The sequence below is a fragment of the Danio rerio genome, chromosome 18 (genome assembly GCF_049306965.1).
Source record: "Danio rerio strain Tuebingen ecotype United States chromosome 18, GRCz12tu, whole genome shotgun sequence".
NCBI classification, from domain to species: domain Eukaryota; kingdom Metazoa; phylum Chordata; class Actinopteri; order Cypriniformes; family Danionidae; genus Danio; species Danio rerio.
Window position 1 is genome coordinate 48,815,134 of NC_133193.1, and position 15,274 is coordinate 48,830,407.

General features: G+C 41.4%; 1 protein-coding gene across 3 annotated transcripts in view; it reads left to right on the forward strand.

Moving 5' to 3' along the window:
• Positions 1 to 15,274, forward strand: part of abcc5 (ATP-binding cassette, sub-family C (CFTR/MRP), member 5) — a 60,753-nt gene that overhangs the window by 23,787 nt on the left and 21,692 nt on the right. For 2 of the 3 annotated variants that reach the window (XM_017351905.3, NM_001195613.1), the window contains 9 exon segments: positions 2,629 to 2,862; positions 3,057 to 3,230; positions 4,728 to 4,875; positions 5,963 to 6,111; positions 6,193 to 6,300; positions 8,415 to 8,762; positions 8,843 to 8,914; positions 11,317 to 11,441; positions 14,785 to 14,857. In XM_017351905.3, the coding sequence (XP_017207394.1) occupies positions 2,629 to 2,862; positions 3,057 to 3,230; positions 4,728 to 4,875; positions 5,963 to 6,111; positions 6,193 to 6,300; positions 8,415 to 8,762; positions 8,843 to 8,914; positions 11,317 to 11,441; positions 14,785 to 14,857 (1,431 nt within the window). 3 annotated transcript variants of the gene reach the window in all.

The window sequence follows — 15,274 nt, forward strand, 5'->3', positions numbered from 1 at the left end:
ACGATGGGATTCGAGTCCGGTAAAGAACGGTTCCAGAAAGCAGATAAGATAAAAACAGAATCCAAAATCAAAAATAAACAAGTAAATAACAGGCTGAGATTCTGAAAACGTGGTAAAAATCAGACTAGGGCTTTTTTTTTTTGCATTGCTTTTTAAAATTGTCAGTTAGGTTTAGGGAAGTGGGTGGGCGGGTCAATCGGTGCTTTTGAAAACACTATTGGTTGGGTTTAGAGAAGGAGGAGGGCGGGTCAGTCATTCAGTAAGTAGACAGCGACCTCCAGTGGATTTACATGAAAACAGCAGGCACGAATGGCAGTTGCGAGAAAAATCTTGATATCTGAAAAAGCGTACACATCGGCCTCTGTCAGATTCGTAAAACAAAAACCGCAAAGAACGTAGCTCCTGGGACATATTTGGCGCTCCCCAGAAATGTATATAGAGGTACGTTTTCAAAATGAGCTTGCGTTAAAAAATGCCCATGCAACTTTTTCTTGTCGTCCAGAGTCACATTTACGAAAATTGCTAAAACTTGATTTTTGTTATCTGTTTTTCCAAATGAACTCTTCAAATATTTTTAAACCTTAAAAAATCTGCCATTTTAAAAAAACCAAAGATAAACGGCTCGAAACATAGTCATCATTTTTTGTTGTAAGAGTTTGCAAAAACAATTTATTACACCTGTCCAAAAAACAACAACTGCTGCTCTATTACTGTGCAAATTTCTGTTTGCTTGTTGCCTTCCAGGTACCAGGTGTTTTGTTTTGTGTTCTTATATACTGTAGGTGGTGTATATAATCAAGTAAATCATAAGGAAAGTATTCATTCTTTTGACCAGCTTTGAAGTAATGGGGTGCGACGTAGCTAGATAGGGGCACTGCATGTAGCACAAGCTTAGTCTAGATAGAAAGGAGGATAGGCTAACGTTTTCTTCAAGGAGAGCTTCTGTCACTGTCCCACCATGGGCGACACAGCAAGGCTCTGTCTCGTTCAGCCGTGTGGAGAGACTAATCGGGCTTCTCAAACAAATGACGATCTGTTTAATCGACTTTTTCTCCCTGTTGTCTATATTTAGCATCTCCCCGTAGAACATCTCCTTGAAGAGATACCTGTCCTTGCTCTGATGACGGAGCTCGGGGGTGGTTTGTAAAGGCAGGTGGGTGTCTTTCAGGGGTGGGACATTGGAGTTAAGGGGACAGAGGTCGCTGGGTCCCTATGTGTGCGACATGTGACAGAGGCTATTCTTTAGACTCCACAGGGTGTCCTGCGGGGAGAGCACACGGCAGGCAGAGCCGGTGAGGATTCCTGGGAGGTAAGGGCATGTTTTTTACGCAGGGCTGGATCAAGAGTTAATGCTGTTTGCTGCCCTCTCTCTCTCTCTCTCTCTCTCTCTCTCTTTCTGTCTCTTCCCCCTCTCTCGTTTGATCTCTGTAATTATCTCATGTGTGTTTTGAAATGAGATTAAAACGGGTGATTGTGCAATGTATGTCTGATTTCGGGATCTTGTGCCAATGGACAATTGATTCAGACTCCTTCAGATTTGCTCATTGGAAAAAACGGACTCATGTGGGGTTTGGGGTTTCTTGTTTTGGACATTCTCTCTCAGATTCAGGCCGTTTTCAGACCCCACACCTCTTGTCCTCAAGTGTGTTGGATTTTTGAGCAATCTCATGGACTTTTTTTGGGGGCAAATGTGTGGTGTAAATGGGTCTCGTAAAGATGTTGCGCCATTCAGGGAGGGATCGCTGCCCCAGTAACCTTGATTAAAAATAATTGGGACAGCTTTTAAGCGATGACTACTCGCGAACGGACTCTGAAAGAACTAGATGTGTGCTTTTTTTTTTTTATTTTGATTTTGAACTCACAGTGAAACTGTCCTTTTTTTTGTGTGTGTGTGTTTTTTTTTTCTCTTCAAGTGTTGATCAATGTTCTTCTTCCTGCTCAAATGGCTTTGTACATTACTGAATGTTTCAACTCTCAAAGGTCAAAGGTTTTCCTTAATAAAGTCGAGCAGCTGTGTTGAACCACATGGGTTTGCCCGTGTTCCCAGTTTATCCTTGACTGCGTATGTGCATGACATATTTGATTAAACGATGTGCGTGCGAATGTGTGTGTGCTTTGTATGTGTTATTCATGGTGCTTCGGCACACTCTTGCTACTAACGATTGATTTAATTGATATTAATTTCCAGGTGTTAAAACAAAAGTACGTCTCCATCCTGTACCCCAACCTGATGTGACTGTAGGTAAAAAAATAAGTCTTTGAATCCACAAAACAAGGGGCGTTATGTCCACGATTCACACATATCTAGGCAACCTTTCATTGTCTTTCTTGTTCTTTACTCCAAAGGATAGAGAAAATCAAATCCGCAAAAGGTAATCAATTAGGCTGACTTTATCTCTCTCTCTCAGTAGAAGTTGCTTCAATGATTAGAAGTCATGCATTATGATGATAAAGTCATGCATATGATCTGCCCAAGAATGTTTATGATGCAGAAAGGTCACAGAATGTTTTATAGATAAATAAGATATATATATATATAGACCGCAGTGGTGGTGCACGGCTATGTTTGTATCCTCAGTCACGCCTGCTGTGTCCTGTCGCCCCCTTGCTCGTCCTCCCTCTCCGCAGGCGTTTGTGGTTTGGCGGTTACTGGAGTACACGCAGAGGAGTGAACCCGACCTGCCCTACGGCCTGCTGCTGGTGCTGGGCCTCTTGGCCACCGAGCTGATTCGCTCCTGGTCGCTCGCCCTCACCTGGGCGCTCAACTACCGCACCGGCACCCGCCTGCGTGGAGCCATCCTGACCATGGCCTTCCACAAGATACTGCGGCTGCGCAGCCTCCGGGAGAAGAGCATGGGAGAGGTATGGTGCTGAGGGACAGATAAGGCGCTTTCCTATTAATGAATTGGACATTTAGGAAGGTTAGGTGCAGGTATCCTAGGGTGTTGAGTGGTGAAGAGATGAAGAGTGAAGGAAGATGAAGGTGATGTCCGCATATAATTTATGATCGTTCGGCTGTGACGTTTTGGTAACACGAGTGTCGCTTTTGTGTTTAGCTGATCAATATGTGTTCGGGGGACGGGCAGCGCATGTTTGAAGCCGCTGCTGTGGGGAGTCTGCTGGCTGGAGGACCCCTGGTGGCCGTGTTGGGAATGGCGTACAACTTGTTTGTGTTGGGCCCGACTTCCCTGCTAGGCTCAGCCGTGTTCATTCTGTTCTATCCTACTATGGTGAGTTTCTTTTTTTAGGGTGAGGGGGTTTAGGTTTAGTCTTGTTTGTACTTAAAATTGGAAACAAAGGACAGCACATACAGTGCATCTGGAAAGTATTCATAGCGGATTAAATGCATTAAATTAATTTATTTCCCCAACATTCTACACACAATCCCCCATAATGACAATGTGAAAAAAAGAGTTTTTGAAATTGTTGCAAATTTCTTAAAAATAAAAAAGCTGAAAAATCACATGTGCATCAGTATCAGAAGGGCCTGAGTCAGGGAGGTGATCAATAACCTGATGGTCACTCTGTCTGAGCTCCAGCGTTCTTCTGTTGAGAGAGGAGAACCTTACAGAAGGACAACCATCTGTGCAGCAATCCACCAATCAGGCCTGTTTGGTTGAGTGGCCAGACGGAAGCCACTCCCCGCCTGGAATTTGCCAAAAGGCATCTGAAGGACTCTCAAACCATAAGAAACTAAATTCATGGTGGTGGTGGTTTTTCAGCAACAGGAACTGGAGGACTAGTCAGAATAGAGGGAAGATGAATGCAGCAATGTACAGAGACATCCTGAATGTAAACCTGCTTCAGAGTGCTTCTGACCTCAGACTGGGGCGACGGTTCATCTTCCAGCAGGACAATGACTCAAAGCACGCAGCCAAAATATCAATGGAGTGGCTTCACAACAATTCGGTGAATGTCCTTGAGTGGCCCAGCCAGAGCCCAGACCTAAATCCTATTAAACATTTCTGGAGAGATCTGAAAATGGCTGTACACCGTCACTTTCCATCCAACCTGATAGAGCTTGAGAGGTACTGCAAAGAGGAATGGACAAAAATTCACAAAGACAGGTGTGCCAAGCTTGTGGCATCATATTCAATAAGACTTGAGGCTTTAATCGCTGCCAAAGGTGCATCAACGAAGTATTGAGCAAAGGCTGTTAATACTGATGTACATGTGATTTTTCAGATTTTTTGTTTTTAATAAATTTGCAACAATTTCAAAAACTCTTTTTTTCAAGTTGTCATTATGGGGGATTGTGTGTAGAATGTTGAGGAAATAAATAAATTTGATCTATCTTGGAATAAGGCTGTAACATAAAAAATGTGGAAAAAGTGAAGCGCTATAAATACTTTCCAGATGCACTATACACTTAACACTTAATCCCTGAACATGTGCGCATAAACATCACATATATACTATAAAACTGCAGGTTTTTATATATATAAAAATTGCTTTATATATATATATATATATATATATATATATATATATATATATATATATATATATATATATATATATATATAAAATAACAACTTGTATATTATACTAGTTACTAATAAAGTTATGGTAACTAATAATCTTAACTTCAAAACTATTATTTAATTGAAGCTCAACTTTAAAAGCTAATAGTTACTAGTTAATTAGTTAAAGTTCATTCTATACAGATAAAATTGAATAGAAATATTTGCTGTAATGCTATTGTTTTTGTTTGTTGGTGCTGGTAGATGTTTAGCTCCAGGCTGACGGCGTACTTCAGGAGGAAGGGAGTCGCTGTGACTGACCAGCGCGTGCAAAAGATGAACGAGATTTTGAACTACATCAAATTCATTAAGATGTACGCCTGGGTTAAGGCTTTCTCACAAGCTGTCAGAAGTAAGTTGCTGTCTTTTGTATTGATTTGAATGCTTTGCTCAGTGTTAGCAAGTGTATCCTTTATTATCTTACTGTCATTTATATAATAATCTGCTCAGACTTTATTTGAATGTACAATTCATGCTATTAACACATCATTAACTAAGATTTTTAGCTCAATAGACTACTATAAAGCTGCTGAGTAATAGTTAGTAAGGTAGTGGCTGGATTTAGGTATTAGAAATGTAAAATAAGATCATACATTATAAGTGCTAATAAACAGTTAATAACTTAATAAGAGGCAGGTAATAAGGATAGCGCTCATTCTCATACTTCAGCCTCCACATCAAAGTTCCTGAAAGTAAACAAGGTCAAGGTTCTCCAGGGCCAGCCCAGTCACCAGAAATGAACATTATTGAGCATGTCTGGGGTAAGATGAAGGAGGCATTGAAGATGAATCCAAAGAATCTTGATGAACTCTGGGAGTCCTGCAAGAACGCTTTCTTCGCCATTCCAGATGACTTTATTAATAAGTGATTAGAGTCATTGCAGAGATGTATGGATGCAGCCCTCCAAGCTCATGATGGAGTCAGACACAATATTCATTCCTTCTCCACTGCAGCATGACTTTATATTCTATATTGGACATTATTTCTGTGAAGTGACAAGACTTTTGTCTCACTAAAGTCAGACCTTACTGTCCTAATTAAATCATTAGAAATCAAGGCATGATCACATTTTATTTTGGTCAAATAAGCGTCATCTAGAGGCCTTTGCCTTTCATATAAGCCACTTCTGATACCAAGTGATCAACTAGAAGTCAAGTTATTGTTGTTCCTAAAACTTGGGTAGGCGACAAGACTTTGGTCAGGTAGTGAAGAGTTAATACAATTAATTATTAAATAAGTGATAATTATTATGATAAGTGTAAGTATAGCTTGACTAAAATGAAGTGCAAACGAAACATATCTACATAGTTTATTTAAAAATGAAAATACTGAAACAAAATTTTAGTTAACATGTTTTTTTTGTCATTCTTAAAGATGAAAACACTGATTTGGCTTATTTGTATGCTTACATCTGCTAATTACTGCATACTGTCCAACAGGAATAAGAGATGAGGAGCGGCAGATCCTGGAACGAACAGGGTATTTTCAGAGCATTACAGTTGGCGTGGCACCTATCGTGGTGGTGATCGCCAGCGTGGCCACATTCTCCACCCACATGTTGCTCGGTTATGACCTCACTGCGGCACAGGTAACGTCACAATGCCTGTTTTGATTTGTGTTATTGTATTCATACTTTGATGATTTACTTAATATTTTTGTTTGTTTGCAGGCATTTACTGTCGTCACTGTTTTCAATGCCATGACGTTTGCGTTGAAGGTCACTCCCTTTTCTGTCAAGTCTCTCTCTGAGGCTTCTGTCGCCATCGACAGATTTAAGGTAAGATTTCTGTCCTGGTTTCAGTTAAAACACAGGCTCATTTTAGATACGTACCCCTGTATACATTTCTGGAGAGCGCGAATTATGTATGTATTACGCTATGGGGTGGTATGACACTGCCGCCGGCTTCTGTTCCTTTTCGGGCTACCAGCTGACCGCTTACCGCCATGTGGACGGCTTTTCCGCTGTTACCAGTTTGTCCAGTGGCTAACCAAATATGTCAGCAGACTTGAGACGCGGAGCATAGTTGATCACAAAGACAGGATTTGAGTCTGGTGAAAAACGATTCCAAAAAGCAGGTAAAACAAAAGCAAAGAATAAAATAAACAAGGAAATGACTGGGTGAGAATGTGGTAAAATCTAAAAACATGGTAAAAATCAAACAGCGGTGAGGACTTTTCTTTTTCTGGATTGCTTTTGAAAACACTGTTGGTTGGGTTTATGGAATTGGGTGGGCGAGTCAATCGATGCTTTTGTAAACACCATCAGTTAGGGGGTCGGTGAGGCATTGGTCCGGCAGGCAGTCAGTCGACAGTGGCGTCAGGTGGATTTACAAAAGACGAGCAGGCGCAATTGGCACTCACGAGGGAAATTTAACATCTTATAAAGCGTACACAGCGACCTCTGGTGGATTCGTGAAAACAAAAACTGCAAAAAAAAAACCTCCGGGGACATATTTTGAGCTCTCCAGAAATGTGTACAGGGGTACATATCTACAATGACCCTGGGTTGTTTATTTGTCAAGGTTTTGTCTCTGTCTTAAGACCATTTCAATGGTGATGTCATTGGTCCATAAACTTGCCCTGCTTGTTGTCAAACTATTTCATAACTGTAACAAGAGGCAATTTAATCATAACTTAACGTTAAAACAGCCATCATAGCATTATTAATCAACATGTTGAGCTTTCTGGATTGTCTGAGCCTCTGGTAATTAAATATGTAAAACAGGAAATACATTAGGATCCTTGTAATTGTTTACATCCTTCAAAATGGTCTATAAGAGTATGGGTTGAATGCTTTTCTGAAGGGATCCTGTTCCTGTAGATCCAGATATTGGAGCAGGTGTTGTCATTCAGGTGTGTTTGATTCGCTCCACATGGATGATCTTGAGTAATGGCCTGAATAAGCTTCAGATGCCATCCAGCTCTGATCATGCAGATATTGAAAATCTCATGAAGTCATTTTACATGACTTGTGCGAGAGCTGCACTCTAAGTAAAGTTTATTTCATGCTAAAGTTCAACTTGAACGATACATTTAAGACAGTATTTTTTCATATTTGTTAATTTAATCAGATAATTAAATTGTTTATTGTTAGTTCTTAACTCGCGAAGCAGTGGCGCAGTAGGTAGTGGTGTCGCCTCACAGCAAGAAGGTCGCTGGGTTGCTGGTTCGAACCTCGGCTCAGTTGGCGTTTCTGTGTGGAGTTTGCATGTTCTCCCTGCGTTTGCGTGGGTCTCCTCCGGTTGCTCCGGTTTCCCCCACAGTCCAAATATATGTGGTACAGGTGAATTGGGTAGACTCAATTGTCCTTAGTGTATGAGTGTTTGTGTGGATGTTTCTCAGAGATGGGTTGTGGCTGGAAGGGCATCCGCTGCGTAAAAACTTGCCGGATAAGTTGGCGGTTCATTCCGCTGTGGCGACCCCGGATTAATAAAGGGACTAAGCCGACAAGAAAATGAATGAATGAATAGTTCTTAACTCGCAGTGCATTGTGTTTATTAGTTTATTTTGCTTCGGTTTAGTCAATTTTTGCCACAACGGAATGAACCGCCAACTATTCTGCCATGTTTTACACAACAAATGCTCTTCCGGCCGCAACCCAGTACTGGGAAACACCCATACACACTCATACACTTTAGCCTATTTAGTTTATTCAATTAACCTTATAGAGCATGTCTTTGGATAACCGGGAGCACTCGGAGGAAACCCAGCACGGGGAGAACATGCAAACTCCACATAGAATTTCCAACTGACCCAGCCAGGACTCAAACCAGCGACCTTTTTGCTGTGAGGCAACATTGCTAACCACTGAGCCCCTGTGTCACCAAAAAGAACCATAGATTCAACAAAAAACAAATCCTGTATTTAATCAGTTTTCTCTGTTTCCTATAGAGTTTGCTCCTGATGGCCGAGGTCAAGATGATCCGTGAGCTGCCCAGAAATCCATCCGTTGCTGTTGAGATGAGCGGAGCCAGCCTGGCCTGGGAGACGGGAGGTCACAGCGCCCAGCCTTCGCCCCGAGGCACACCTCATGTAGGAACGCGAGGCTGCCGCAAGAAGCGACGACAGCGCGACGTCCCAAAACATCACGCCATATTGGAAGAAGAAACCCACGGCCAGCTGCTGAATGACGTGTCTGGAGAAATGGCGTCCAGTCCTGAAGATCAGACTCTTCACGTGCCGACCATCAGCCAACGTCTGCAGCGAACTCTCCACTGCATCGACCTCTCCATCCAGAAGGTCTTCGCATTGCTGATTGCTAATTGATTTGCGATGACCAGGAATAACTCCACTAATAATGGCTTTGTTTGGATGTTTAGGGGAAGCTGGTCGGAGTGTGTGGTAGTGTGGGAAGCGGGAAAACATCTCTCATCTCTGCCATTCTGGGCCAGGTGAGCATGTTTTATTGATTTTCTTTCGGCTTAGATCTTATTTATTAGGAGTTGCCACAGCGGAATGAACCGACAACTATTCTAGCATATGTTTTACGCAGCGGGTGCCCTTATAGCTTTAACCCAGTACTGGGAAACACCCATACACTCACATTCACACTCACATACACTATGGTCAATTTAGATAATCCAATTCACATACAGCGCATGTCTTTAGACTGTAGGGGAAACTGGGGGACCCAGAGGAAACCCACACGAACACGGGGAGAGCATGCAAACTCCACACAGAAATGCCAACTCACAACCTTCTTGCTGTGAGGCCACAGTGCTAACCATTGAGGCAATGTGCCGCTCCTGCTAAATGCACCTTAAATACTAATCCAATATAATGGGAATTTTATTGATAAAAGTGTACACGGATTGGGTGAGCTAACACCTGGACGGTATTTTAAACTCTTACAAACCAAAATGTAAACATATCCTGCAGTTGTTTTGTTGTACGATTGACTTATGTTGCTGTCCTAGTTCTGAATACAACAAGGAAAAGGGTTAGTTCTGTTCTTAGACACTGGCTGTTTCTCAATATGCGTTCTCATCTGTACTTGCGTTCTTTTGTCCTCGTGAAACGTCATCAACCGTCGCCAAAGTACTGTTCCAATTTAAAGTTCACACCTTGCCAAGTACAGATAAAGTTCCCGGATGTGACTTGCTTGGCCCCTTTGGCCAAGGATGCATCGAGAGGTGGCTTGTGCAAACTTGCGAAGCTCAGGTAACCCAGAATGCATTGCATCTAAACCAGCAAACGCTAATAGTGGAGGAGAAAACCCGCACGGTTTTAAAAACACTCCTTTACTGTGTCACAAAGTTTTAACAGTTTTCCAGGTGAGAATGTAGTTGTTTTAAACTCAAATCTGCAGTTTATTCACTAAGATAGTGCGTCTTTGATGATATGCCGCGGGTGCTCTGTCATTACCTCCCCCACCGAGAGCAGCTTTAAGCCTGATTTATACTTCTGCGTCAAGTGACCGGCGTAACCCACGGCGCATGCAACGCGCGTGGCTGTGCATTTATACTTCTGCGCGCTCTCTATTGGTCTGCATTAACACTTCCGAAACACTAGTTGGCAGTGAGGTGTTAATGTTCCTCTGTGTCAAGTTTCTTCGCTACTTTTTTGCTTTTCCTGAACACTTCCTGGTTATACAAGTGGCTCAAACTCGCTCATTTTGAGGCAGGAACCGGCGGACGTGCAACAACTTTAACTATGAGGTAAACACAAAACAAAACTTTCCATCCAGAGCTCCTTCACGGGACTCCACACTTGTAAACAATCGCTCCATCAGGCTCGCACCATTCACGCGACTCTCGGTCCCGCCCAGACTCGTCAGCGCTACCAAGCCGACCAATCACAGAGCTTACGCTACACGTCGTTGCGACGTGTAGTTACATTTTTTGAGAGGTGCACGTCAGCGACGGTCACGGCGAAGGGCTATGCGTCACACCGTAGCAAACGCCGGCGTTTGATGCAGAAGTATAAATCAGCCTATAGTGCGGCAAGTCCATCTCAGATGTACCGCTGAATCTTATCTCTCCACTGTAGTTAAAACATGATATTCAATACACCTTGTGCATATCTAACGGACCGTTTTTGGTCTTTTAAATCTCTTATTTGTTCTCAGGTGTTTTATTTTGGCAGTATTATTTTGTTAACTTTTATAATTGTCTTTAATAATGTTACCGTGTTGTACGCTGTTTGTCTTTGTTTACCAAATTGCTTGAGGTAATCATTATTTCTTATTGTGTATGTCTTTATTTCTTATTGTGTATATACTTGTATAATTACCATTGTAGTTTATTAAATCTGATAATCAAAGACAGGTGTCTGTGTGTAATAACTCATTTTACTTCACATTTATATGAATATGTGTACATTTTCCTAAATCAAAAATGTAGATTTATAATATTAATCTAATATTAATTACAGGTCCGTGCTTTACATAATTAAATAATTTTATTGTTAATGTACAGTGAAACCGAAGAAGAGGTAAGTGACGTTATAATGTACACTGCCGTTCCATTTGAAGAAGTACTTGACTTGTGTCCTGTCTGAACTTCCAATTAACCAAGTCCAAACTTTGCGTACTTGATATTGAGAAACAGCCACTATCTTGGTGTATAGTTCTTATAACTGTGTTCCTGTAACTACCTGATGCAAAACCTATGTTTAAGATGATAGATGACCAATATACAGTATATAGTGCATGATTGTAATTATAAGAACATTATTGTCCATTGGTTTGGACACTAATATAGTTATCACTATGTATTTAGTTACAGTTCTTAGCGTGAAAGGGGATTGTTAGGAAATTCTCAGATCCACTTCAATGTGTTTTTTTGTATCCAAGATGACTCTGTTGGAGGGTACCGTGGCTGTTGATGGAGATTTTGCATATGTGGCACAGCAGGCCTGGATTCTCAATGCATCCTTCCGTGATAATATCCTGTTTGGGAAGGAAATGGAGGAAGAAAGGTGAGCAGTGGATAAAAGCCTTGATATACTTGAAGTATGCTTTGTTCTTCACTTAAAGGAATAGTTCACTTAAAAATGGAATTTACTTACAATTCACTGAGCCTCGAGTTGTTTCAGATTTGTTTGATTGAAGATATTTTGAAGAATGTTGGGAACCAAAAAGTTAATAGTTGCCCCCCTGACTTCTGCAGTAGGGAAAATCACTATGGAGGTCAATGAGAACCGGAAACCATTTGATTTACCTATGTTACTAAAAATTTCTAATTTTCTGTTCAGCAACAAGTGAGGGGAGAGTAATTGATGATATAATTTTATTTTTGGGTGCACTATCCCTTTAATAGCACAACCTGTTAGATTTTTTTATTAAATTATATATTATTACATTATATATTATCCCCTTTTCCCAGAGATGGGTTACAGCTGGAAGGGCATCCGCTGCATAAAACATATGCTGGATATTTGGCGGTTAATTCAGCTGTGGGGACCCTGGATTAATAAAGAGACTAAGCCGACAAGAAAATGAATGAATGAATATATATTATCCCAAATGTTTCAAAGAAAATGCTCAAATTCAGAGAAATAACCAGTTTTAACTAGTGAGACGAAACGTGTGCTGTGTGGGGAAACCACAACTCCCATGGTTCCACACTTAGTCATGGCATCATGAAACTATGCACTTGTTTGTTGTGAATATGCTCCCTCTAGTGGCTAAAATGTCATACTGTTTCTTTAACGGAACACTTCACTTATTTTCATTCATTCATTTTCCTTCGGCTTAGTCCCTTTATTCATCAGGGGGCGCCACAGTGGAATGAACCGCCAACTTATTAGAACATGCAAACTCCGCACAGAAATGCCAACCAGCCCGGTCGGGACTCAAACCAGCGGCCTTGCTGTGAGGCAACAGTGCTAACCATTGAGCCACCGTGTTGCCCAGATTATTCAAACAAACAATTAAGTAAAAAAATAATAATGTAAACAGTGTTAATAACAAAGTGTACACAATTCGGGGATTAATTTAATCATTCATTTTCTTTTTGGCTTAGTGCCTTTATCAATCTGGGGACACCACAGCGGAATCAACCGCCAACTTATCCAGCATATGTTTTACGCAGTGGATGCCCTTCCAGCTGCAAATCACCATTGAAAAATAAATAAATATATATATATGTAATTAATTAATTTATTTAAAAAAAAATTCTGTTTGAGCGTGATGCTAATGGTCTAATCTGATTCAATGATTTATGCTAAGCTAAGCTAAAAGTGCTCCACTTACACAGAAAATCGGTTGAATTAAATAAAAAATGGTATAACTCAACTCTTTAACACTGAGCAAAAAGGTGAAGTGTACCTTCTAGGGTAAAATTGAAGTTTAACTTTAATTCCCCCCCCCCCCCAAAAGCAATGTTAATCCAGATTTCACACACACACACACACACACACACACACACTACAGAGAAATCAAATTCTTTAATAAAGCAGTTCTACAGTGTGCAAGGCAAGGCAAGATTATTTTATGTAGCACATTTACATACAGAGTGACATGTATAAGAAAAAGTATAAGACAAGTATAAGAAAAAAAAGATAATGAAAATTATTATAATTAAATTTTAAAGTTCACATTTTGCAAAGATAAAGTTCCCGGATGTGTACTTGCTTGGCCTCTTTGGCCAAGGATGCATTAAAAATTAAATAGTGCGATATGTGGGACGTATCACAGTGTGTTTTCAGTCTTGATTTGAATGTGCCTAATGTTGGAGCACATCTGATCAGTTCTGGACGCTCAGTGTGTTCATGTTTTTAGTCCATCATGTCAAAGACGGAGCTTCAGAGCCACACCTACTTATTATTTAATTGTCAGTGACCATTTTAAGGTGTTTACAAGCTAAAGATTGCACCTTGACAAGCTTCCCAACTCCCAGAACAAACTTTGGTTCTAATCTTATTTAAAATGGTGTCACACCTGTTTGTGTTGAGACCAATGACTGTAAAAAATATGGACGACGCGACAGCCCTTTTTCCCATTGAACGCCTTGAGGGCAAAACGCCTGCTTGACGGGCACAAACTGTCGCAAAAGACTGCTGAAATTGGAGCCAGACATGCGCAGAAGGATTGTCTGATGGAGCCAGAGGAGGAGCCGCGAAAATGAGCAGAGTCGAGCTTCCAATCAAACGCTTTATGTAAAATCAACTACGCCCCCCGAACTTCTCAGCATGCGTTTGCTGTCATATCAACACAAATGGATGTAATAACGTTAACAAATATGAGGGTTTTATATATTCAATCGCGCCAGCTCCAGGCCGCAGCGCATAACTTACTCGCGGCCTGCTCGCTCGGCCGCCGCATCTGGCTCGATTGACTCGGGCTGGAATTGGGTAGTGAGTCCAGGCATCCGGAGTAGGTCCAGGAGAGGTAACATTAGTCAGTCTGAGCTCTAAGAGATAAGTCTCCGGCAGGCGAGAATCTAGCCGGAACTGTGTTTTGCTATCTGGGTGGCTAGGCGTGTATCAGCAAACTAATAAAGCCCGAAAAAAGCCCTGAACTTAGCGAATAAACAGTGTTCCACCAGGATCATGTATGTCAGAAACTATAGTTTACTGCTGAACTCATTTTGTCATGGTAAAATAACACAGAAATCGAATAATAACATTTCAGTCTACTTCAGTCTCCTGCCGAAGCTCAGACGCCGCGCTTTGAGAAACTGTCAATCACAGCTGTCAATCACGATGACACGCCCAGCATTAAATTACTGCTAAAAACAAACTGTTTACAAAAATGAAGATCTGCACCTATTTCAGCACAATAACCAGTGCCTTAATCGACCAGAACTATCTTTCGGGACATTTTATTGCAAGTGTAATATTTTTTTTTATTTGGGCTCAAGTCTCCTTCATTAACACGGAGGAGGCGGGCTTTATGACTTGTACTGCAGCCAGCCCCCAGGGGGCGATCTAACGGCCGAAACCTTCACTCAAACGTAGGCTTGCGGCACACTTGGTTGAGACTGATGTATTTTAGGGCCGTGTTGCTGGAACACGTCAGGGCTTTTTGGTTTGCCAAATGGCTCCAATACATCACTGTAATGCGTAAAAAGGTATTAAAGGGCTGAGCAAGTGAAACAAGGCAGCAGCGGATGGCGCATGTAGTGCCGTGACTCAGCACAAGATAAAACGAGCACAGACGACCTTGTGCTTTGTCATTAAATCGCCTCCGCATGCTTCATTGAAGAAGTGTAGTTGAAGTATTTATAGCTGCAGTGACATTGGGATATTAGTAATCATTTTGGGGTTTCTAATAGATGATAACTTATCCTCCTGTGTGTGTTTTATTTGTCTGCTGCAGGTATCAGGCTATTCTGAGCGCTTGCTGCTTGAGACCAGACTTGGCCATCTTGCCTAGTGGTGACCTTACTGAGGTAAAAAGCATCTTAAGAGTAATTATTCTTGAACAATATGGCTTAATGCATATATCAAATTGCAAAGGGGGTGATGTTGTTACATGAAACATATGCTGTGTGCTTCAAAGTGCAGCATTGTTTATTTAAATATAAGAGCAAGAGATTAAATGTCTTTAACATATATTTAGGAACACAACAATGTAATGTAATGTGTGTTTATATAGTGCATTTATTGTGTATGATCATACACCCAAAGTGCTTCACAATCAAGAGGGGGATCTCTCCACACCACCACCAGTGTGCAGCATCCACTTGGATGATCCGACGGCAGCCACAGGACAACAGCGCCAGTGTGCTCACCACACACCAGCTATTGGTGGAGTAGAGAGACAGTGATAGAGCCAATTTGGTGGATGGGGATGATTAGGAGGCCAT